This window comes from Lacerta agilis, chromosome 16 (genome assembly GCF_009819535.1).
Source record: "Lacerta agilis isolate rLacAgi1 chromosome 16, rLacAgi1.pri, whole genome shotgun sequence".
Taxonomy (NCBI): Eukaryota; Metazoa; Chordata; class Lepidosauria; order Squamata; family Lacertidae; genus Lacerta; species Lacerta agilis.
Genome location: NC_046327.1, coordinates 21,822,456 through 21,845,803, shown reverse-complemented (window position 1 = coordinate 21,845,803; position 23,348 = coordinate 21,822,456). Strand labels below are relative to the sequence as shown.

Here is a 23,348-nt window from a genome sequence, read left to right as displayed (position 1 = left end):
CTATCTAAAACAGTGATGGCCAAACTTGGCCCTCCAGCTGTTTTGGGACTACAGTTCCCATCATCCCTGACCACTGGTCCTGTTAGCTAGGGATGATGGGAGTTGTAGTCGCAAAACAGTTGGAGGGCCAAGTTTGGCAATCACTGATCTAAAAGATGATCGAGGATCAGGAAACCAAGCCTTCCAAGGAACTGTTGGAGGGAAGTGGGCATGTTTAGCCAGGATAAGAGGAGACTTGGGAGATGTACAATAGCCATATTCAAATAACTAAAGGGCTGTCACAGGGTAGACGCGGCAATCTTTTTTTCTCCTGCACCGGAGGGCAGGACTTGAACCAGTGGCTTCAAGTTACAAGAAAGGAGTTTCCAACTAAACATCAGGGAAAACATTCTGATAGTGAGAGCCGTTTTTGACAGTGGGAGGGAGTCCCTCAGAAGGCAGTGGACTCTCCTTTCTTGGAAGTTTTTAAGAAGAGGGTGGGTGGCCATCTGCCACGGATGCTTTAGCTGAGATTCTTGCATTGTAGGGGGGTTGAACTAGAAGGCCCTTAAGATTCCTTCAAACTCTACAATTCTGATTATTTTGATTCTTCAGATCCCCATGCAGATCTCTTACCTGGGCAGGGGTGGGGAATTCCACAAAAACCGGGAACCAGAGCAGTTTCCTACCCAAAATGCACCTTTTGGGAGGGAAGACTGGGAAACTTGCAGGCCGATCGCAGCCTATATACCTACAAGCGCATAACTCACTGCATGTATAGGTGGCCCACATTTGCTGGAAGCCAGAGCACATTGTAGCCTCCCAATGCGCATACACCTGAGATTCTACCTGCCGGTGACGTGCTTCTCCTTTAATGGAAATCCTCTTACACCTCGTTGCGCCTTGTCGCTCTGTCGTCTTGCCCTGGTTCAGAGAAGCAGAGCGGTGATGCTTTCTGTCAGCGCTCTGCATCCCGCTGGAAGGGAAGGGGCGATCACCTCGCATGAGGAAACGGTTGTGTAGCACCATGGGAGTTTTGTTGTGTGTACATGCTTGCACCAGTCATTTACTTCGGAGAGTTGCGATAGCGTTGCCATGGAGCCCTGATTAACTGCCTGAAAACCGGAGGTCAGCAAAGCTGCCAAATTTTTGGAGCTGCTTGCCCCAAGTCCCCTGAAAAGATAGCTGGGATTCGGGCACCCCAAGCGGATGTCCAAGGAGGTGGGATTCTTGCTGCAGGGCCCTTGGTTAGATGCGCTCCACTGGCACCTGCCTCCGTGTGCCGGTGCACTCGCACTCCTCCTTGAAGGAGAGTCCGGGAGGAGGAGCTGAAGCCAGCGCCAGGCCTTTCTTCTGGCAGAGGGGGCAGCAGGCTGTGAACCCTTTCAGCTGGCACTGCGGGCACGCCAAGACAAGCTGGCGGCAGGGCTGGGTGGAGCAAAGTCGATACTGGTCCCAGAGCATCCCACAGTAACGGCAGGCTGGTGGAAGAGAGGGGAAGAGGGGGTTAAAACTCCGGCCAGTAGCCGTTATTTGTGGTTGCCGCTGACCCCCACCCTCCCCAAGTCCTCTGGCAGACCCTCCCAGATCGGGCTTCCTCAAACTCGGCCCTCCAGATGTTTTTGGCCTACAACTCCCCTGATCTCTAGCTAGCAAGACCAGTGGTCAGGGATGATGGGAATTGTAGTCTCAAAACATCCGGAGGGCCGAGTTTGAGGAAGCCCGCTCCAGATGAACTCTTTATTCTGCATTCATCGTAGCTTCTGCTCAAGACACGTTCAATCAATGCTTTTTTTTCTTCTAAAATGTTTAGGGGTACTCTCGCTTCCGTCTGAGACTCAGGAAACACTGTGACAGGAAGCGAGGCCGCCATCGGGGGTAGCAACAGAACTGACGATTCATAAAATATTAGTTTCTTCTCCCGTTCGATTCACAAAACGTTTAGGGGCATGCGTAGCCCTGCGTCACCCCAGAAAAAAAGCACTGCGTTCAATCAACAAAAGCTACCTCTCAATGCAAGAAGGAAAGGCACTCCTTCAATTTCCCCCCCTGCTCTATTCTGAAGCAGAAATTGACTTAAGGCTGCCATCCTAATCCCACTTAAACCTTACGCACCATTAAATTCATGGTTAGGCCTAATATCGCAGAGAAGCAACATCTCGGGCAGCCACTGGCTGAGGTGTTCAGATCCAAAATGGAGTCCTAAGCGCATCTGGCCCAAGGAGGATGAATGGCAGGTGGTTTGAGTCTTTTATTGACAAAGCACAAACACAGTAGCTCCTGAGGTGCACCAAGCATGCACAATACGCTTCTGGTGTCTAGCGAGCTGGTTCCCCTCTCTGGGCCTGTGCTCCGAGCAACGGGTGGCCACGCCTACCACCCCAAAATTAAGTCCTCTTCTCCGACAGCGCAGCACAAGCAACTTGTGACATCTCCTACATGGAAGGTGTCTCTGCGCCTGTTTTTTCAAGCCCCCTCCTGGTCCTGGGGGGCAGCAGCAGAGGGGAGGATTCTGCCAACCCCCTCGCTTCAGTCGCCATCTCTCCCTCAGCTCCTGGTGTGCCCTGTCCTACCTCCACCGTTTCTGACCCCCTCCCCATCCTCCAGCTCTGGCTCCTGCCTTGCAAGGGGCACAAAAACCCCATAAATCACTGCCCCCTTCCCCTAGATCAGCCTCTGGCCCTGCTACCCCTTCCACCCCCTCCTCAAAGCCCTGCCAGTCCCTGACAGGCAAAAAGGGCCCAGGGAAGACAGGAGGTGAGATGGGGGCCTGAGGGAATGAGGCAGGGGATCTAAGAAAACAACAAAACAGGGACGGCGATGATGATGATGATTTCCCCAGCCACTCTGGGCACCTTATAGCATATATACAAACATAATAAAACACCAAACATTAAAAAAACAGAATATCTTATACAGACCATAAATAAACCAATAAATCAATAGATAACAATAATAATAACAACAACAACAACAATAATAATAATAATAATAATTTACAGTTATACCCAAATGAAAATAACCGCCAACCCCAGCTACTGTGCCCAGTTCTCTGCTTCCCTCTGCAGCATGTGCAGAAACTGCCTTCTTGACCGTTGTAACCTCTATTGGTCTCATCCGCTCAATCTCCCAGAGCCTGTCTTCGCATATAAGGGTTTGAGAAACCATTGGCAACCCTCACCAGGTTTAGCCGGCCAGTCAAAGCCATTCCCAGAGCGTGGACGCTGTTGCATTCTGGCAGCTTCTAGGAGCCGCAGGTGAGAGCTGAGTGCTGGGTGGATACCAAAGGTGAACAAACTACCCCAGAAGGAGCATGGCATGTCCCCCAACAGAGGTACTACCCCTACCCTAACACCATACACCCCCGTCCCTGGACTAAAGTTTACAAAAAAAAAAGCCTAGGAAAGTGTCAAATGTCAGAAAAGCCCCTCGGGAGAGGAGGCTCACCTACCTGAAATCACATCGCCGTTGGAGGAGATGCTATAACGTTCGTCGAAGACGAAGAGCTTCCCTCGGTAGAACCCATCGGGGAATTCTTCCAGGTACTTGTGGATGCCACCCTTGAGGTGGTACACTCCTTTGCACACGCCCTGTTTCAGAACAGCCCCAAACCGCCAAGAGTCATTATTAATTTCTGACACGGAGGCAAAGACTTCATCTCCAGTCTACAATTGGCTTGGTTATTGTTACCTGCACTGCCTGCTTATTTTATGAAGTGGGAGGGAACACCCTTGTACTGAATGTCCTGGCCCTCCATATAGGTAAGGTAAAGGACCCCTGGACGGTTAAGTCCAGTCAAAGGCGACTATGGGGTTGCGGCGCTCATCTCGCTTTCAGGCCGAGGGAGCCGGGGTTTGTCCACAGACGGCTTTCTGGATCATGTGGCCAGCAGGACTAAATTGCTTCTGGCAGAACGAAACACAGTGACGGAAACCAGAACGCAAGGAAACGCCGTTTACCTTCCCACTGCAGTGGTACATATTTATCTACTTGCACTGGCATGCTTTCGAACGGCTAGGTTGGCAGGAGCTGGGAAGGAGCAACAGGAACTCACTCCATTGCAGGGATTCAAACCGCCAACCTTCTGTGGTTTAGACCACAAGGCCACCCTCTCCTTACCTTACCTTGCCCTCCATGTAAGCCCTCTTCACATGTTGCTCGGGGCTAAGTTTATAATAAGCAAAGTGCCCCTGCTGTGTCTGCTCCCACTGTTGCTGCTGTCACATTCACAACATGTGCATGGGGAGTCTGCTCTATACATGCACAACTCAGAACGCTGATCACGTAGGGAGCAGGGCTGCAACATAGGAAACTGAGGGGAACATGACCCATGTCCCTGAGGGAGGAACCAGGAAGTTGCCAGCCGGAACACAGAAGCTCCGCTCCTTGACCGCAAAAGCTTTTCACAGGCACCCCCCCCCTGCCCATTTAGAAATGCATTTCCACCAAACACGAGGAGGAGAAACCAGCTTTGCGTTTCTTTAAAACAAAAGCCAAGCGAGATGGGATTCTGTGCCAGGTAACAGGAGACAATTTGCTTCGGTTATCACGGCAGGGCCTGAAGTGCAATATCTGTTGCCTCTAAGCTCAGTGAACTGCCTTGAAAGGACAAGAGTTAATCTCCGAACCTTAAAGGACCTTGTCCCTGGGGGAAGGTTTGCCAAAACACAGACAGCACAGGAAATAACAGGACGGCATCTCCTGTCTGCTAATGGCTTGAGCAGTTACTCCTGGTGGCACTTGAAAGAGCTTTGTTTCTATAAGCAAAGAAATTAAACGTTTTGAAGAGATGTTGCAGCAGATTCTTCGCCTCCTCTAAGTTATATTGGCTCATCAGCTAACGGTGCTGCTACAGCTGATCTAGAGCATTTAGAACGGATGGACTTTAAGCCCTTTCCGTTTCTTCTTAATAATTATTTCAAGTGCTGAATGCAAGTTTACCCGGCGCTGTCGTCGTTCTGCTGTCATCATTTTTTTCTTCTTAAATTTGTGGACCTGTACGTCAAACCAGCAAAGCTATGGACATTTGACTGCTCCAGTCGTGCTCTGCAACACACAAATTCTCTCAGCCAACAAAATAGAAAATTCTTTCCAGTAGCACCTTAGAGACCAACTGAGTTTGTTCTTGGTATGAGCTTTCGTGTGCGTGCACACGAAAGCTCATACCAAGAACAAACTCAGTTGGTCTCTAAGGTGCTACTGGAAAGAATTTTCTATTTTGTTGGCAGACCAACACGGCTACCCACCTGTAACTCTCTCAGCCAAGTGCTTTCCCCTGAGGCAGCTGCTCACCTTGGACCTGAGGTAGGCTGAGCCCCGCTCACAACGGATTCCTCCCGTGCAATACATTAGGATCCTCTTGCCCCTGAAAAGATCCAGGTTCTCATCCACATAGGTGGGGAAGTAGCTGAATTTCCTGATGTCTGGAGCCAAAGAGCCTCGGAAATGTCCCTGGGGGCCAAAAGAAAGGGACACCACTTAATTCAAGTGTTTTGCAAAGTGGAGCCACTGAAACACTTCTGGGGAGCATTGAAAGTCTCATGGGGGGTTTCTGCATCAGTGTCCTATTGCTTTATGCTTGTCTTGAGGATTAAGAGGCACTTCCAGACTGCCACTATTTCTGGGGTTGCGATTCAATCACATACTAGCAAATTCAGGCCTATGCAGTTGGGAAGGATCGCACAACAAACCTGCTTCCCCCAAAGATCGGGATGTTTGCGGTAAGGAAAGTGACAGGGAAATGCAATGGGGAGTGTGGGATAGCACTTGCATTGACGCCACATCGTCTAAACACCCTACAAACAAAGCATGAAGAATGCTCAATAAACCGGTCATCTGAAAGTGCCACAGGCAGGCTATAAATCTCATAAATGAAATCATTTTTAAAACATGGCAGAAAGCAGATGGAATAGAAAGGAGGAAGTGTTGTCTTTTTGGCAACTACTGGTGATGACCTTCCTCTGTCAACAAATCTTTAAGCTGGAATCCTTCCCCAGTCTGCATTTGTTTTGGAATTGTTTTTAATATGCTTTTCTACTGTTTTATCACATGTTGTTTGCTGCCCTGGGTGGGATATAAATTAAAGAAAGACAAAATCTGCTTCCTTCAGACTGGGAGTGGCCGCCGGGACCACAAAACACCGGTCCTGAGAGATCTACATTGGCTCCCAATACGTTTCCGAGCACAATTCAAAGTGTTGGTGCTCACCTTTAAAGCCCTAAACGGCCTCGGTCCTGTATACCTGAAGGAGCGTCTCCACCCCCATCATTCAGCCCGGACACTGAGATCCAGCGCCGAGGGCCTTCTGTCGGTTCCCTCACTGCGAGAAGCAAAACTACAGGGAACCAGGCAGAGGGCCTTCTCGGTAGTGGTGCCCGCCCTGTGGAACGCCCTCCCATCAGAGGTCAAGGGAATAAACAACTACCTGACATTCAGAAAATACCTGAAGGCAGCCCTGTTTAGGGAAGTTTTAAAACTGTGATATTTTAAATGTATTTTAATATTTGATGGAAGCCACCCAGAGTGGCTGGGGAGACCCAGCCAGATGGGCGGTGTACAAATAATTTATTATTATTATTATTATTATTATTATTATTATTATTATTATTATTATTATTCAAATCCCCAAGGAAGAAAATAAAAGCCACCTACTATTTTACTTTCATAGAAGTTCCTGCAGTCCAGCAAAATGGTGTCTGCTTGCCCTTCGTTACCCTGAGAGAGATATTTCTCCACTTCTAGATGAAACTCCTTCGGAGTCAGACGGATCCCTACAAGCAATTGAAAATGGCTTACAAAGGTTCTAAAGGTATTAAAAAACAAACTTGAATTCGGACACAAACAGCATTCCTCCCCTCCCTTTGCAAGTGTGTGGGGAACCCTGTGTCAAAACAGGAAACCCCTTCCGGTGAGACATCTTTCGGTGTAAATTAAAGTGTTTCAAATCCATACAGGAGCAACAATTTAGGCACGTGAACCTGGACTGCCTGAAGTATCCCTTTGCGGTAGCAATTGGGGGAAGAGGTTGTGAAAACCAGGGTCTTCAAGGGCAGAGCAAGGATAAGCAAACAGAGGCTGTGGCATCAATTCAGCGGCCATTTCCTTTTACAGTGTTCAGTCAATGCAGCTTGTCCATTAAGGCAAATGGGGCTCTGCCCCACCAACCTGAGCCTGCCCCCTACCTGCCTTCTAGTTTTTACAACCGGTCCGAGGCAGAGCTCTGGGTGTCAGCTACTTCCACCTTGGTCTCAGTAGAACTCAGCAGGAAGGAGGATAAAGGCAAAACTAGACTCAGTCGGCTCTGCCCATCACTAGCTTTGGCTCCGCCTTTCATTGATTTGGGCTCCCTGTCCTCTGCCCCACCAGCCCCCCACCGTGTTTGGTGCCCCCTACCCATCAATTCTCAGTCCTAAAGCCAAGAGATGTTGGCCTTGGCCCAGTATACCTGAAGGAGCGTCTCCACCCCCATCGTTCAGCCCAGACACTGAGATCCAGCTCCAAGGGCCTTCTGGCGGTTCCCTCTTTGCAAGAAGTGAGGTTGCAGGGAACCAGGCAGAAGGCCTTCTTGGTAGCGACGCCCACCCTGTGAAATACCATTCCATCAGATGTCAAAGAAATAAAACAACTATCTGACTTTTAGAAGACACCTGAAGGCAACCCTGTTTAGGGAAGTTGTTAATGTTTGATTTTTTTATTGTGTTTTTAATATTCTGTTGGGAGCCACCCAGAGTGGCTGAGAGAACCCAGCCAGATGGGCGGGGTATAAATAATAAATTATTGTTATTATATCATTATTCTCCACACCTGTTTCTTTGTAAGAAACTTTCTGCGGGTTGATTCCCATGGGCACAATTTCTTCAAAGACGCCAATCCGAAGGTCTGTGAAACAGTGGGCTCCTCCTGCACTGGTCTGAGGAACAGGGAGAAAACCAACAAGAAACAGGTACCAACAGATCTACGCTGGAGGCAGGTCAAGTGGAGACAGGGACGTTGCTGGATTCCAACTCTCATCAGCCCCAGCCAATGTGCTCCATGGTCAGGGATGATGGGAGCTGTAGTCCAGCAGCATCTGAGGTTCCCCATCCCTAGACAACAGGCCATATTGTTTCTCTCCTGCCCCCTGGAGATGAGGAGATGAGGCTTGTCAACCTGGGAAGGTAGCTCATCCAGGAGAAGGAAAGCTCTCCTAAACCTCCACTGCCTTGCAGGATATCTTTGGGAAAAGAAAAGGCTAACGAGTAAATCTGGAGTGGAGCCTTGTATGTCTCCTTCCAGCAATTCCTGCAGCCAAGCTGGTGCCAGACATATTGCTCTGCTTTCCTTTGGACCACATCAGCAAAGCCAAGAGGGAGATCTTGTCATCTGGGCAGCCCAAGATCTCCATACACACTGCCCAGGCTTGCGCCCCAGAGAAGTCACTTTGGAGGCGCATTCCATTGTCTCTCAAGACAGACAGATGCCAACAACTACTATTTTGCAGATACGACTCCATCGTTCAGCAGCAAATTCAGGTTTGCCCATTTAAAGTGGATTTGACAGTCTCATGCCGCAAATCTTTTGGAGATCTAGCTCTGCCTACCACTGGCTCCCCTGCCTCCCACCCTAGAAGTGGAGAGGAAAGGGCACTTAAAGAAATGCTTGCTGTAGGACCAAGAATGGGCGTTTCTGCATCATGCCAACCAGATCAGGTCTCTCACCTTGAAATCCTCCCTTGTCAAAATGCCTTTAAAGAGGGGATGAGACAGCATTGCCTCCACGTAAAGGCTAGTAGCCATCTTGCTCCCACCAACGGTTCCATTGATTCCTTCAGAAGCTATTCGCACCTGGAAGCCAACCAAGGAGGAAAGGACAGGAGATGACTTGCGAAACTCAGGCCTACCCAGAAGCAAAGTGCAACTGATTGGCTTACATCCAAGAAAGGATGCATTGGATTTTGGCCTTCCAGCCCAAACAACACATTGCACACAGCTGCTTGTCAGTAATCCAAGGAAAAAGCTAACACGGGTTGTACTACGCCTTTGGTGGACTTACTCTCCAAAGGATCGGATTTCAGGAAAATTAGTTCCTCATTGGAACTAATGTGATTTATTTACTATTGCATCTATAGCCCACAATCCCTCCAAGGAGCTCAAGGTGGCATGCATGGTTCCTCCCTCCCCATTTTATCCTTACAACAACCCCATGAGGTAGGTTAGGCTAAGAGACAGTAATTGGGCCAGTGAGCTTTGTGGCTGAGACGGGATTTGAACCCTAGGTCCTACCAGGTCCTAGTCCCATAAGAGGTTTAAAGACACTCTCAAGGCAAATCTTTTTAAAATGTAGTATAAACACCGACAACTGGGAAAAACTGGCCTGCTGCGAGCGCTCCAATTGGAGAACAGCCTTTACCAAAAGTGTCATGGGCTTTGAAGACGCTCGAACTCAGGACTCAAGGGAGAAATGTGCTAAGAGGAAGGCACGCTTGGCAAACCCTCGTTGTGATCAACTCCCGCCCGGAAACCTATGTCCCCACTGTGAAAGGAAGTGTGGATCCAGAATTGGCTTCCACAGTCACTTACGGACTCACAGTTAAAACTGTGTTCATGGAAGGCAATACTACTCGGCTATGAGTGATCACCAAAGAAGAAGAAGGAAGTCTGACAAGCTATGCTCATTCAAAGCACAATATTTCCCCTCAAAGAATTATGGGCATTACAGTTTCCCCCTCAAAGAGATACAATTCCCAGCAACCCTTAACAAACTACGGTGCCCAGAATTCATTGAGGGGCAAGGGAATGAGCTTTAAAGTTACAGTGTGCTCAAAGCCTGATGCTATACTAGGGCTGGGCGATATCTGGTTTTCAATGTCGAGACATATCACCAGCTAAATGTCGCGATGCACCAATATATCACGGTCTAAGGATGGAACTATGTCGAGGAGAACAGTAGGACTGGGCGATATCTGGGTTTCAACTTTGTGATGTATCACCCGCGAAACATTGCAATATACCGATATGTCACAATGTTTGAAATAAGGATGGAACTGGTTTTCTGCTTTGTGAAGTATCACCAGTTAAACATCACAATATACTGATTTCTGAAATCATCAGGATGAAGCTATGTAGAGGCATAAGCTGGCTTCGCAATATGATTTTATGCATCATGATTTGCATCCAGCCCTACACTAGGTAAAGGATAAAGGTAAAGGACCTCTAGATGGTTACACCCAGTTAAAGGCGACTATGGGGTTGCGGCACTCATCTCGCTTTCAGGTCGAGGGAGCCGGCGTTTGTCCACAGACAGCTTTCCGGGTCATGTGGCCAGCATGACTAAACCGCTTCTGGAACACTGTGACGGAAGCCAGAGTGCATGGAAGCGCCGTTTACCTTCCTGCCACAGCGGTACCTATTTATCTACTTGCACTGGCGTGCTTTCGAACTGCTAAGTTGGCAGGAGCTGGGACAAAGCAACGGGAGCTCATCCTGTTGCGGGGATTCAAACCGCCGACCTTCTGATCGGCAAGCCCAAGAGGCTCAGTGGTTTAGACCACAGCGCCACCTGCGTCCCATATCAGCCCTACACTTGTAAGGTGTCTGAACAGATAGGAGATTCCTGATATGGGAGGCACCCCTAGCCTGCCAGGTCTGCTGGTGGGGATAGCTCTGGACAGCCAATCTGCTGCAGCTCTTCGCTGTGTAGTGCACTGAACTACTTACCTTGCCAGTGAGATGCAGGTGTTGGCATAAAGCCCTCTGCCAGTCACAGAGTCCCCGGGGATCTGCCACCTCGCAGTAACAATAGTACAGCAAAACTTGGCCAGGCTCACTGTCATTGACAAGAGGGGGGAAGCAGGGAGAAGCTTATGTAAGAAAAACTACGTCTTCCGCATTGGCCATATAACACCTGAAAAGTTATTATCCAAATACAGTCATACCTCGGGTTATGGCCGCTTCAGGTTGCACGTTTTCAGGTTGCGCAGGACCCACATGCGCAGAAGCACTAAATCACGCATGCGCAGATGCGGTGCTGCAGGTTGTGAATGCGCCTCCTGCATGGATCGCGTTCGCAACCCGAGCATCCACTGTATATAGACCGCTTTGCAGCACAAAGACATGGAAACTGTGCGGGGTCAGTAGTAAGGCTTGGGGGAGAAAACTGGTTTCGTTTGCACTTCCCGAAACAGAGGGCCAGACTCCTGCTAGAGGGATGGGGCTTTCTCCCATCTCCTCCCCACTGTGTGCCCCCCCCCAACGCCTCCCCCAAATCCATGTTAGAGGATCAGGTGAACCCGTGGAACAGTACGCGGGGGGAGGAAGGGAGATCAGTCCCTCTGGAAGCAGAAACGCTTGCACTGACGGAACAACTGTGTCAGCTCAACGTTAAATTCCGTCCAATATGTGACCCATCATGCAGCTGTCCTTTGACTTTTGTGTTTCACTGAATTTTCCTGTGTATTTCGCCAACCAAAAACTAGGGAAACCTTTACATATGTTAGTGAAAACAGCATACAGAAATGGATTATTTTATGAGGAAATTGTTTGCAGAACTGTGCGCAGAATCATAGGGTTGGAAGGGGGCCCGCGAGTCATCTAGTCCAACCCTTGCTATCCAGGAATCTCAGCTCAATCATACATGACAGAGGGCCATCCATTTTTAGGCAAAATGGCACAGTATATTAGGAGAAATGCACAATACTGACAAATTTGGGGGAGTGGCTGGGGCAACCAGTCAGATGGACGGGGTACAAATAATAATATTATTATTATTGGGATGACCTTATTTTTTAAAAACCGATGTAGAAAAGTGAAGATTTGAATTTAAGATGGGGGGAAAGGATAAACTGAAATTTGCCGAACTGTGCATTCCCAGGTGCTGTTTGTGTCTGTAAAAAACAAAACAAAAAACCTCTTACCTTGTCATTTCATTGATATCGATATGGCTTATGTCTGGAAGCTTCTGGAACATCTCTTGGCTTCTGTACAGGGGCCTGCTAGGCCTGGATGTTTCATCTGCCGATGAAACTGGGCTACTTGTGACACTGACACGGCGTGCCATCTGTTTCAGGATCACGGACGTCTGCTGCCCCACATCGCCCGAATGCTGGGCCGCTACGTGCCTGTGAATGCCAGTCAGATCTTTGAAAGTTTCTTGGCAGCATCTCCAGGAAATCGCCCTTTGGCAAGCCGACATAGGGCAGCAAGTGTCAGCTACCACTTCCTTGGCTTTGACGAAGAGAGCAAAGGCCTGCGAAAATGACAAAAGGAGAATTTTGGGTACAGGCCACCTTTCCACTGGAGAAGGCAAACATTGTGTTCACACTATGCACACAAATTCAAACCACATTTTCCCCCACTCAAAAAACACGCTGGCACCCTAACTTTAATCCTCCTCAGATTTGATACGGGGAAAGTTGGGGGGGGGGGGTTTAAATAATTATTATTATTTATTATTTATACTCTGCCCATCTGGCTGGGTTTCCCCAGCTACACTGGGCGGCTCTCAACAGAATATTAAAAAACACGATAAAACATCAAACATTAAAAACTGCCCTAAACAGGGCTGCCTTCAGATGTCTTCTAAAAGTCAGATAGTTGTTTATTTCCTTGACATTTGATGGGAGGGCGTTCCACACACAGGGTGGGTGTCACCACTGAGAAGGCCCTCTGCCTGGTTCCCTGTAGCTTCACTTCTCGCAGGGAGGGAACCACCAGAAGGCCCTCGGAGCTGGACCTCAGTGTCCGGGCTGAATGATGGGGGTGGAGACGCTCCTTCAGGTATACTGGGCTGAAGCCATTTAGGGCTTTAAAGATCAGCACCAACACTTTGAATTGTGAACGGAAATGTCCTGGGAGCCAATGTAGGTCTTTCAGAACTGGTGTTATATGGTCTTGGCAGTCAGTCACCAGTCTAGCTGCCGCATTCTGGATTAATTGTAATTTCCAGGTCACCTTCAAAGGTAGCCCTGCGTAGAGCGCATTGCAGTAGTCCGAGCAGGAGATAACCAGAGCATGCACCACTCTGGCAAGACAATCTACGGGCGGGCAGGGTCTCAGCCTGCGTACCAGATGGAGCTAGTAGAGAGCTGCCCTGGACACAGAATTGACCTGCGCCTCCATGAACAGCTGTGAGTCCAAAATGGGGCACAGTTACCCCATTCAGGACCGATGCCAAGAAGCTGCCACCTGCACAACAATTTTCACATCACTAGACGGTTGCATACGTTCTAACCGTGTGAACCAGATGCCAAATACCTTTTTCTTTGCGGACGCATACTTTTTTCGGGCCCTGGCATCTAATTCGGCTTTCAGGTGGCCCTTGGGTGGGAAAGGACCGTGATCTTTCAGCTCCAGGTCTGCAAATGTTAAAATGCAAAATTCCGCGGTGTTGTCTCCATCAGGTAGCGACAAAGAAGAGGTCATTGCTACGTCACAGCAGCTGGGCATAAGTTCTTCTCTGGGACCTAAGAGAGATAGTTCCAAAAGATGAATTTTTATATAATGCAGAGGTGGAGCACAAGATATGAAAATGTGGAAAGTGAAGAGCATAGGCAGGCATGATATTTTAGGGCAGTGGGTCTAAATCTGGAAGCATCCTTATTGTGATCAGTCCAAATCATTCCAAGCCCGTTCCTACTCCTTCCCAGGCTGGTGTCTGAAATAGCCTCCTTGCTCACCATGGAAGCAACATGTGGCACTTAAAAAAATAAAATAAAAAGGTAGAAAAAGTCCACCTGAAGCGTGGGGGAAGGGGGCAAGACTGGTAAGTTCACCTTGCAGCTGAGGAATATGTCATGATCTCTCAGAATATGCCATGATCTCTCTTTCTTATTAAACTCTGTCTTCACCTATGGACAGTGTGATTTTGAATGACGGTGAAGGTACAAAATAGCCATTGCGGCAAGCAGATTTCGATAGCTATATTTGCCATGGATTCCTCTGTTTTTTAAAACCATCCCAATTGCTGGCCATCCCTGCTTCTTGTCGGAAGCCAGTTCCACACTTTGTGCTGTCCGAAGAAGCTTGCCCATCTCTCAAGGTGGGTGTCTGTGGCAGGACACTATCTCCCAGAACCACCCCCTCCCCCCCCCTGCAATAAGCAGGTAAGAATACCAGACTGCCTTACAGGGTTGTTGTAAAGGTGTCGCGAGATCGAAGTGCTTTAAAGCATTATTCCACGAGCGAAAAATACCCACGTTTGGGGCAAGCAAGTTGGAGAGCTTGTCGGCTGCCAGAATTTGCCCTCCCCAAAAAAGTTCGGCCGCTTCCAAAAGTTGTGCTTCGCTCTTTCCATAGCCGTGTGAATGAGAGGAAGCAAAAGTGAGTAGTTCCAAGAAATCGTCTGTGTGCCTGGTGCTGGAGGACTCAGTTTCTTGGCTAAATAGGCTTTGCCCCCTCTCCAGACTGCTGCAACCCATTGAATTCAATGGGAGCGATCATGAGCCAAGGCAGCTCCACTCCCTTTCCGGATTCTCTTTCTGCCTTGTTCTGTTTGCTGCATCCCAGCGCTCCTCTCCTTCTTCCTGCTATTGCTCCATCGTGTCCCTCCCCCTTTTTCTTTTCTTTACCTTGCAAAGCTCCCCGTGTCCCCAGGAGATCTCTGATCCAGCTGTTCTCTGAAGCGGCTCCTTCTTCCCCTCCTGAGTAGGCAGCCGAATTTGCTGACTCTCTCCGCTAAGGGAAAGCATGCCTCTCCCCCTCCCACCTAACCAACCCTCCACCCCGGCTCCTCCCTGGGATCGCTGCACTTGAGGGACTCCTTGCAATTCACAGCCTTTTGCAATGGCAAGAGGAAAGGAGACAAAAGCTAACAGCCTGCAAGGACATCCGACCTAACATGCAAATCTCTGGAACCTTAAACCAGTGTTTTTCAACCTTTTTTGGGCAAAGGCACACTTGTTTCATGAAAAAAATCACGAGGCACACCACCATTAGAAAATGTTAAAAATTTTAACTCTGTGCCTATATTGACTATATATAAAGTAATTCTCTTGAATAGGAATCAAATAAACACAAAGAAAGTATTTTATAATTACTTTATTATGAAATAGTAAGTAAACAGAAATATGAAAAATTATAAAATACTTTATTCAGTGCGCAACCTGGGTCTGTTTGGCTGAACACAAAGCTGATTTCCATTTTTCCCACGGCACACCAGGCAACATCTCGCGGCACACTAGTGTGCCGCGGAACAGTGGTTGAAAAACACTGCCTTAAACCAGTACAGTATTTCCAAAAAATTTCTGATAGCAGAAGCAGCCTTTTCTTTTCTTTTCTTTTTGTCAGCTCATTTTTTTATTAAGCTTTCTCATAATTATAATTTAAACAAAGATGTACAACATTGATGAATTATATATTATATGCAAAAGTTTGTATCAATAAAAATGCATAGAAACGCATAGAAAACACAGGAGAACTTTCTCTAAGACTTCTCTAAGATCTTCTCAAGAATCAAGGAAATAGAAACCATATATATTTTATACACTTCTCTCATAAAAAAAACAAGCTGAGGAAGGCATCTACGCCAGAAACGGGGCCCTGTCCTGGTCTCCCTGATCTCCAGTTGTCTCATTATACATCTGACACGCATCGTAGAAGCCCTTGCATCAATTTCTAAAAGACTTTCAAGGGATTTTTCAATGTGAAACTATTTTTTTCATTTAAGACTGTAATTCTTAACAGGATTGACACTATATTTATATTTACTTACGAGTAAACGCATCTTTTTGGTTGAAACTTCTGGCCAGAGTTCTTAATTATATTTATTTCAGTGTATTTCGTAATAAGAACTCCAACTTTATTTACGATTATATCATATACATAGCTTATAGTTTGTAAAATAGAAAAAGCAAAAAAACAAAAAAAAACAACCCACTGCCCCCCTTCTGCTTCCCCCCATTCTTCTTCCATTTTCTTTTGTCACCTATTTCCACGGATATATACTTCTTTATTGCATTTGTCATCTGTCACATGTTATCAACTTAGTCCCATATTGTAAAATCTCTCCTTCGAATTTATTTCTAGCTACATTATCTTATATTGTTGTATAATTTACTTGTATATATAACAATGCTAAATAGTGTGTTCATATTCCATTTGTATCTTTTCCGTCTTAATATTATTTTGTATCCTCATTAATCGTCCAATAAAGAATTTTTTAATTAACTATGAGATCTGCGTTTTCCTTTCCTTTTCTTTTTCTTTTAAAAAAAACTGAATGAAAATTGGAGGCAGTGGCATCCTTCACTCTTCCACCGAAAGACGTTGTATGTGTAAGAGGAGCCCACTCTCTGTGCTTGTCAGTTAGAGCATGGTGTTGATAATGCCAAGGTTGCAGGTTCGATTCCTATATCGGACAGCCAGTGCCGCATTTATGTATAAGCTAAACAAGCTATATAGCTTTGCGCCCCACTCTCTTGGGGGCCCCAAAAAAATTTAAAGGGGAAAAAAAACCCTGGATGTACATTTCCAAAATATAAGATAATAAATAAAATAAAATAAAATAAAACCTACATACAGCAACAGTGTTTTGTGTTGTGTAGGCTCCTATGATGTAAGTAATGGGCCCCGCCTGCTAGCCTGCTCCCTAAAATATCACTGGTTTGCTCATTTCTATATCAATTACTTTGATAAAATACCTATTTTGTTTTGTGCAAATGGCTTTAGATACCTATTAGGGCCATAAATTACCATGTAGCATATATTCAACACCAAAAAGTGACAATTTGTTGCAGACAAAGGACAGCTGGATATATAAAGGGCCCCATTACCTTCAGTAAATCTGGCCCTGAGCTGCATAGTCCTGCATTGCAGGGGGTTGGACTAGATGATCCTTGGGGTCCCTTCCAACTCCACAATTCTATGATTCTGCATGAATTACTGTTCTTGGGGGTGTCTGCTTGGAAGGAGACAAGACCAGAGCAGAGGCTAAACTCATGTAGATGCAGCTGTTGGCCTCTTGGGAGTGGGTAATTCTGGGCATTCTCCACTCAATCCCAGACAATACAGAAACTCAAGATTGTCCATTAGATAGAAGCAGTTCGGATGCTGCAGGTCTCACTTGTTAAAATGATTCAGACATTTTGCAATGCACAGAAACTCAGTAAAACTTTCAGTTAACAGCAGAGTAGTGTGAAGCCAGTCAGAGAAATGCAATTTGCTCGTTATCGGGCAAAATCCACCTCGAAAGAATATTTTCCCAGTTTCTTATGAGATGGATTTTGCCCGATAATAGATTTGACCAGTTTTACTGAGTATTTCCATATTGATATTGTTAAGCAGCACCTGCAGCAAAATGTTAGAAAAACAAACCACATACTTCAAATAACAAAATAAAAAATAAAATAAAAATCCTTCCAGTAGCACCTTAGAGACCAACTACTGTAAGTTTGTTCTTGGTATGATGAACACGAAAGCTCATACCAAGAACAAACTTAGTTGGTCTCTAAGGTGCTACTGGAAGGAATTTTTTTTATTTTGTTTTGACTATGGCAGACCAACACGGCTACCTACCTGTAACTTCAAATAACAAATTATGCTTCCAATGTGTAATAAATGGTTTATTTTGTAATTTTTGGATTAATAGAAAATGAAATAAAGTGTGCCATGTTTCAAATGATTTTTTAAACCAATTGTGGAGTCTTAATTATTAATTTTAATTTTGAGGTTATCAATTCACACATATCTGCGTTAAATTTTGTATAGATGAATGGATGAAAGAATCCTGGTGGATTTTTTTCCCAGGTGTCGTCTTCTGTTATTTTAAGCTACATTTGAATACTAAATTTTGTTGTGCTTGGCTCTTCAAAAATAAATATACTGTATATTAATTTTAAAATTGATTTGATTTTAACATCTTTAATTAACAAATATATTTGAAATAGCTCACCAAACCCAAGAAAGGTGACAAGTGAAAATATAGCCTATCTTTTTTTTTTTTATTAAAAAAATGCAATCTCAACATACACAGAGAGAGAGAGAGAGAGAGAGAGGGAGGGAGGGAGGGAGGGTGTCCTTTTTTAGGGGATACTCAATGGTACACATTACTGGCACCTCTTTTTTGTTGTTAAAAAGTGTGGCACTTACTGTAACAACTTCATGGTGATTACTGGCACCTATTTTTCTAGAAAAAAAGCAGTGTGTGTGTATAACATAGTGTAAATCAAGAGAAAAAACACACAAAGAGCAGGCGCAATATGAATTATAGTGCAATCTTAACCATGTCTACTTTTTTTATAAACTGAATGTGCATAATCCAAAGTAAATTCTGAAATCCACACTTGAGTAAGACCAGTATTAGACCCAAACAAAATGTCCACAATATTGTGAGCAAGCTTAATTGGGCTGGGTATTAAAGTAAGGAAAAAAGCAGACACAGTTCACTGCCACCTCATAAAGGACATTTTCCTGGAGATGTGTGTATATGATTTCTAGTGGCACAAACATGGGGACACTCAAGTCTACTCTTATTTACATAGTCCTACTCTGGATCTGGATCCTTGACCACAGCACGCTGGACAGTAACGTGTAATTTCTCATTATTTATAACAAGAAAATCCACCAGAGTAATTTAGTTTGACCATTGACCCTCTTGCTCTAGTACAGAACAATCCTACTGCATTTGCAGGAGGTTGGACTGGATGTCCCCTGCGGTCCCCTCTAACTCAACAATTCTATGATTCTACGCCCCGCTAAGTCCTATAAAGTTCAATGTGATGCTCCCAGGTAACTGTGTGAGAGATAGCTCAGTTGGCAAAGCATGAGACTCTTCATCTCTGGGTTGTGGGTTAGAGGTCCATGTTGGGCCAAAGATTTCTGCATTGCCGGGGGTTGGACTAGATTACCCTCGGGGTCCCTTCCAACTCTATGATTCCACAATAAGAGTGCAGCCTTGGTCTGAGTTCAAGACCAAACCTGGAGATCGCTGCTGCTGGATTTAGAGCCTGATTTTGCAGCCTACACCGAAATGTTTTGCCTCCTTTAAAAAACATATAGCAGCAAAACGCCACCCACGCCATCATAGGGTGAAGGATTATTTACAAATAATAGTTTTTAAATGAAACATGATTCCCAACAACAATAATAATACTGTAATATGAAACATAATTCCAAGAAAAATAATACTTAAAACTGTAATATGAATTAAAATATGAAACCTAATAATAATTAAAATTGCAACATGAATTAAGAAATGCAATATGATTCCAAATATAATAATGAAAATTTCAATATGGATTTAAAAAATGAAACATTATTCCAAAGAAAGATAATGATTAAAATTGCAGTACGAATTTAAAAAACGAAACGTGATTCGAAAGAAAAATAATAATTAAAATTTCAAAATGAATTAAGAAATGAAACACGATTCGAAAGAAAAATAATAATTAAAACTGCAATATGAATGAAAACATGGAACATGAGTCCAAAGAAGGCTGACATTAAAAAAAACGGTTCGGCGCGTTTCGTTCGTTCCCGAAGAAGGCCGCCACTTTGCAGACCTTCCCTTACTCCTGGCTGCCCCGGAAGAGCTCCTGCTCACTTCCTGTCCCGCCCCTTCACCTCAGAGCTGAGCTGGTTCGCCCACAGTCTGCGGCTACCGGAAGAAGCCTGCGAGCGGCTACCGGAAGGAAGGGAGGGAGGGAGGGAGGGAGGCAAGGAGGACGGAGCTCTCTGCGCGCGGTTTCTCAGCGTGCGGGCGTTGTGCGGCGGCGGCGGCCAAGGCCTCCGGCGAGAGAGGCGAGTGAGCGGCGGGCGGGCGGCGGTTGCGAGCTCGCAGGACGCCCTCGGCAGACCCTTCCCCGCGCCTGGACGCCGCTCGCGAGGCGGGAGCCGGGCCATGTCGCGCAGGCGGCACAGCGACGAGAACGATGGTGAGCGAGCGGGCGGGCTGGGTCCGGGGGTGGCCGCTTCTTCCCTCCGCCTGGCCCCACAGGTGTCCCGCCGGGGGAGAGAGCGACCCACCTCAACCGCCCTCCTTGGTGCACGTGCTTCATATAGACGCGCAGAGCACGGGGAACAACGGCAGCCTTGGCGCGCCCATTCCTGCACGAGAACTTTTTTTTTAAAAAGAATCCAACACCTTGTGTGTAAAATTTATTTATTTTATTAAATTGAACTTGCACAGGAAGGCGCCACAGACCGAGTTCTGTCAGTCCTCCGGCCCCTACCAAGCCCAGTTATGTCTGCTCTGGCTGGCAGCACTTTGCTAGGTGCTGAGAGAAAGGGCTTCTTTCGATGCCCACCTGAGAGAGAGAGAGAGAGAGCCTGTGAACTACGTGCGCCAATGGCACGGGACCTCCTGCTATAAGGAGTGGTGGGTTTAAGAGGTGTGGAAATCAGGGTTTTCCCAAACTTGGGTGTCTCACTGTTTTTGGACCACAATTCCCATCATCCCTGACCGCTGGTCCTGCTAGCTAGGGATGGTGGGAGTTGTAGTCTAAAAACAGCATGAGACACAAGTTTGGGAAACCCTGGTGTAGATTTATTTTATTTAGAGGAGACTGTGACTGAGGCCCCCACCCACCCACCACCCACCCCACACCCCAAGGTATTAAATGTGTTGTTAACCCTAAAGATACCTTAGTTGCATCATAGAATCATAAATTGGAAGAGACGACTAGGGTCTTCAGTCTAGCCCCCTGCAGTATTTTGCCCAACATGGGTCTCGAAACCCAGGACCCTGAGGTTAAGAGACTTGTGCTCTATCCAATGAACAATTCCAACCAAAAAAAGAAGACTAATGTATATATTTGACTAAAAGGGATTCGGAGGACAGGGAAGAAATGCAATAGATGTGTGGTTTGTTTAATGGGTGGAAATGCTATTTAGGCTATTGCTGGGAGTGTTGTGGCTGCCCAGTTCCTGACTATAGGTACCAGCCCTGGGCCAAGACCCCTTTGTCCCACTTCATGTGCATTTTCATTGTTTGCTGATTGTAGAATAAAGTGACCTTTTTCAAATACGAATAAACTATCTTCACAGACGATTTCCATGCCATCTGTTGCTAACGCAAACGAAGTACTTTTTTATGCAGAGAGTTTGCACAATTTACTGGCAGCCAAGTAAAGAGTAATCAAGTTGTGTTATCAAGTATATGAAAACTAACTTCAGTTACCATTTGTGTTTCATTGGTGTCCTAGCAGCATCTCATACTGTGTAGTAGCAGCTCCCTCCTCTTCCATGTCGTGGGAACATAGATATCATGGAAGGTTCCACTGTTAAGTAATATGATAATCCGTTAGCAGATCAATAAGCCTTGGCTTGTCCTCATTCAGTGTGAGAAGGAAGGAGTGATATAAGGAATGGTGTGAAGTTTTGTATGAGTATAGGATTTGGTGGTGGGGTTTTCATAGAAGGAAGAAATGGAGTTTAATGTTGAGCTTTGAAAAGAGAGTGTCTGATTTTCTTGTCTTGCTTTTAATTTTGAGAGCTGAAAGCAGAAGGTACCGGTATTTGGCAAAATAACTGAGGTGTTCAAAGCACCTTTCAGACTTGTCAAGCATTCTTTAGTTGAACAATAAAGAGCATTTCCTGATACAGTACAGTGGTACCTTGGTTCTCAAACTTAATCCGTTCCGGGAGTGCGTTTGATGCCCGAAAACATTCAAAAACCAAGGCATGGCTTCCGATTGGCTGCAGGAGCTTCCTGCACTCAAGCGGAAGCTGCGTCAGAAGTTTGGCTTCCAAAAGACATTTGAAAACCAGAACACTTCCGGGTTTGCAGTGTTTGGAGCTGATTTGTTCGGCAACTAAGCCGTTTGATAACCGAGGTACAACTGTAGTTAGCTGCTGACCACAGGGTTCAGGTGTTTATGCCATTGGGCCACAATAAGAAAGAAAACAGATCCCAATCTCTTGCTCTCGAAAATGACCGGGTGCTGTTCATTTTGCATCAATATCACTCCTCCATACTCCTCCCACCCCACCCTGCTGTTGGTACCTGAGAGGCTAAATGGCAACACGTTGGTGCTGGATTTGTCCAAAGATCCTTTATTTGTATTTAAAAACTTTTCTCCTTTGTTTGAACTTTATCATGATCAAAAATGGGTGTGCAGCCCAAAACTGATGGATAGGTGGGGCCACTCACCTATCAGTCACCTGACACAGCTTGACCATGCAGTCAGCCCCCTCTTCTCTGCCCCACAGCTGACACCACAGCCACAGGTGGGCATGATTTGGGGGGAAAGTCCTGCAAGCCAAATTGAAATTGACCCATGGGCTGGAGGCTTCCCATCCCTGGTCTAAGAGGATCGCTTGGCATACTTTTTTTAACCCTCAAAAAAAGTTTTTTTCCCTGTTGTTCTTGAGACCAAAACAAATTTTGTTCCTTTAACTTTTTCTGTTGTGGTGTATTCTCATTTTATAGCTGTTTTCTGGAATCACTCCTATTTACAGATCAGCCATCACTTGAAGAGCCATTTAAACCTAGACTGCAATCCAAACCTTGCTTGCCTGGGAGTAAGCCCCATTGAATTAATTAGGACATGGTTAGGATTGTGTTGTAATTTAGACCTGTGCCACCTATTAAGTCATTTGAATACTACTATGCAAGTACAATGAGGGGGTAGTCTAAAACTATGTTGACAGCTAACATTTTCACTTCCGATTGGCGGTGCAAAATGATTGGTTCATATACATGCATTTCAGTTTTGCATGCCTTGTTTAGCTCCTTGACCTTTGGAAATAAAAGGTTGGTTGCTTACTCTCCTTTCCTTCAAGTACTTTCACATCTTTAAAATGAGCCCTGCTAGATTCTCAATAGGGAGTGGGGGTTTTTGGTCTTGCTTTCCTCCTGGCAGGGTCAGAGGCAGCATGGCCCACTCGCATCAGCTTAGCTACAACTGCTATTTTGGCTGCTCCTCTCCACATAGGCATTAAACATTTTATATCTGCAAAGAGTTTTTGTCTGAATTGGCTTGTTCTGTTTGATCTTCCTCCTTTTGTATCGTGTCTGTTAAGTTGTAAGCCTGTGGGCAGAGTGTTTGATGCTTTTAATCTTAGGACAGCGACTAGAAAATTCCAGGTGCCCTATAAATAATGGCTTGGATCCTGCATTTCTTTCTGCCAGCAGGAACATATAATGTGGGTGGAGTTCCACTCATAGGACACTCAGAACAATGGCGAGGGAGGAAAGCGACTTTTCAGTGGCATTGTGGGGGAGGCATTATTCACCTCCTTGGCCCAGCCAGCTGTCCCCTCTTTGCTAGTTTTATCAGCCAAGGGTCCAGAGTGCAAGTAGTTGCCTTGACCGATCCAAGTACCTTGTCCATGTCCTCAAGCCTTACCAACTGAAACTCATCCAATACAACAGGACCACACAGTGCTATGGGCCAGAGTTCGAAATTCACCAGGCATGTTTTTGCTACTGGTGTGGGTCCAACTGAGACTACGTGGAGA

General features: G+C 46.0%; 2 protein-coding genes across 3 annotated transcripts in view; one reads left to right on the top strand and one right to left on the bottom strand.

Annotated features, from left to right (window-relative positions):
• Positions 1-328: 328 nt before the first annotated feature.
• TSTD2 (thiosulfate sulfurtransferase like domain containing 2) lies at positions 329-14,621 on the bottom strand. 2 transcript variants are annotated; one of them, XM_033173535.1, is made up of 10 exons: positions 14,522-14,621; positions 13,209-13,417; positions 11,870-12,201; positions 10,674-10,788; positions 8,676-8,801; positions 7,783-7,888; positions 6,631-6,749; positions 5,272-5,430; positions 3,431-3,569; positions 329-1,460 (listed from the first exon to the last, which is right to left on the bottom strand). In XM_033173535.1, exons 2-10 carry the CDS (start codon positions 13,398-13,400, stop codon positions 1,228-1,230), a joined length of 1,521 nt encoding a protein of 506 aa, XP_033029426.1. In that variant the 5' UTR covers positions 13,401-13,417; positions 14,522-14,621; the 3' UTR covers positions 329-1,227. The 2 variants fall into 2 exon arrangements, with proteins under 2 accessions (XP_033029426.1, XP_033029427.1); XM_033173536.1 differs by having other exon boundaries at positions 10,674-10,782.
• Positions 14,622-19,691: 5,070 nt separating this feature from the next.
• The window catches only part of NCBP1 (nuclear cap binding protein subunit 1), a 28,095-nt gene continuing 24,438 nt past the window's right edge, over positions 19,692-23,348 (top strand). The window contains exon 1 of the mRNA XM_033172866.1: positions 19,692-19,822. Coding sequence (XP_033028757.1) covers positions 19,789-19,822 — 34 coding nt within the window. The 5' untranslated portion in view covers positions 19,692-19,788. The remainder of the gene's footprint in view (positions 19,823-23,348) is intronic.

Coding starts and splice junctions, on each gene's coding strand:
- TSTD2 (XM_033173535.1), bottom strand. CDS start 13,400: ATGCCCAGCTGCTGTGACGTAGCAATGACCTCTTCTTTGTCGCTACCT. Junction 7,889..8,675: donor TGACAAGGGAGGATTTCAAG/GTGAGAGACCTG, acceptor CCTGTTCCTCAG/ACCAGTGCAGGAGGAGCCCA. Junction 5,431..6,630: donor ACTTCTATGAAAGTAAAATA/GTAGGTGGCTTT, acceptor TTTGGCCCCCAG/GGACATTTCCGAGGCTCTTT.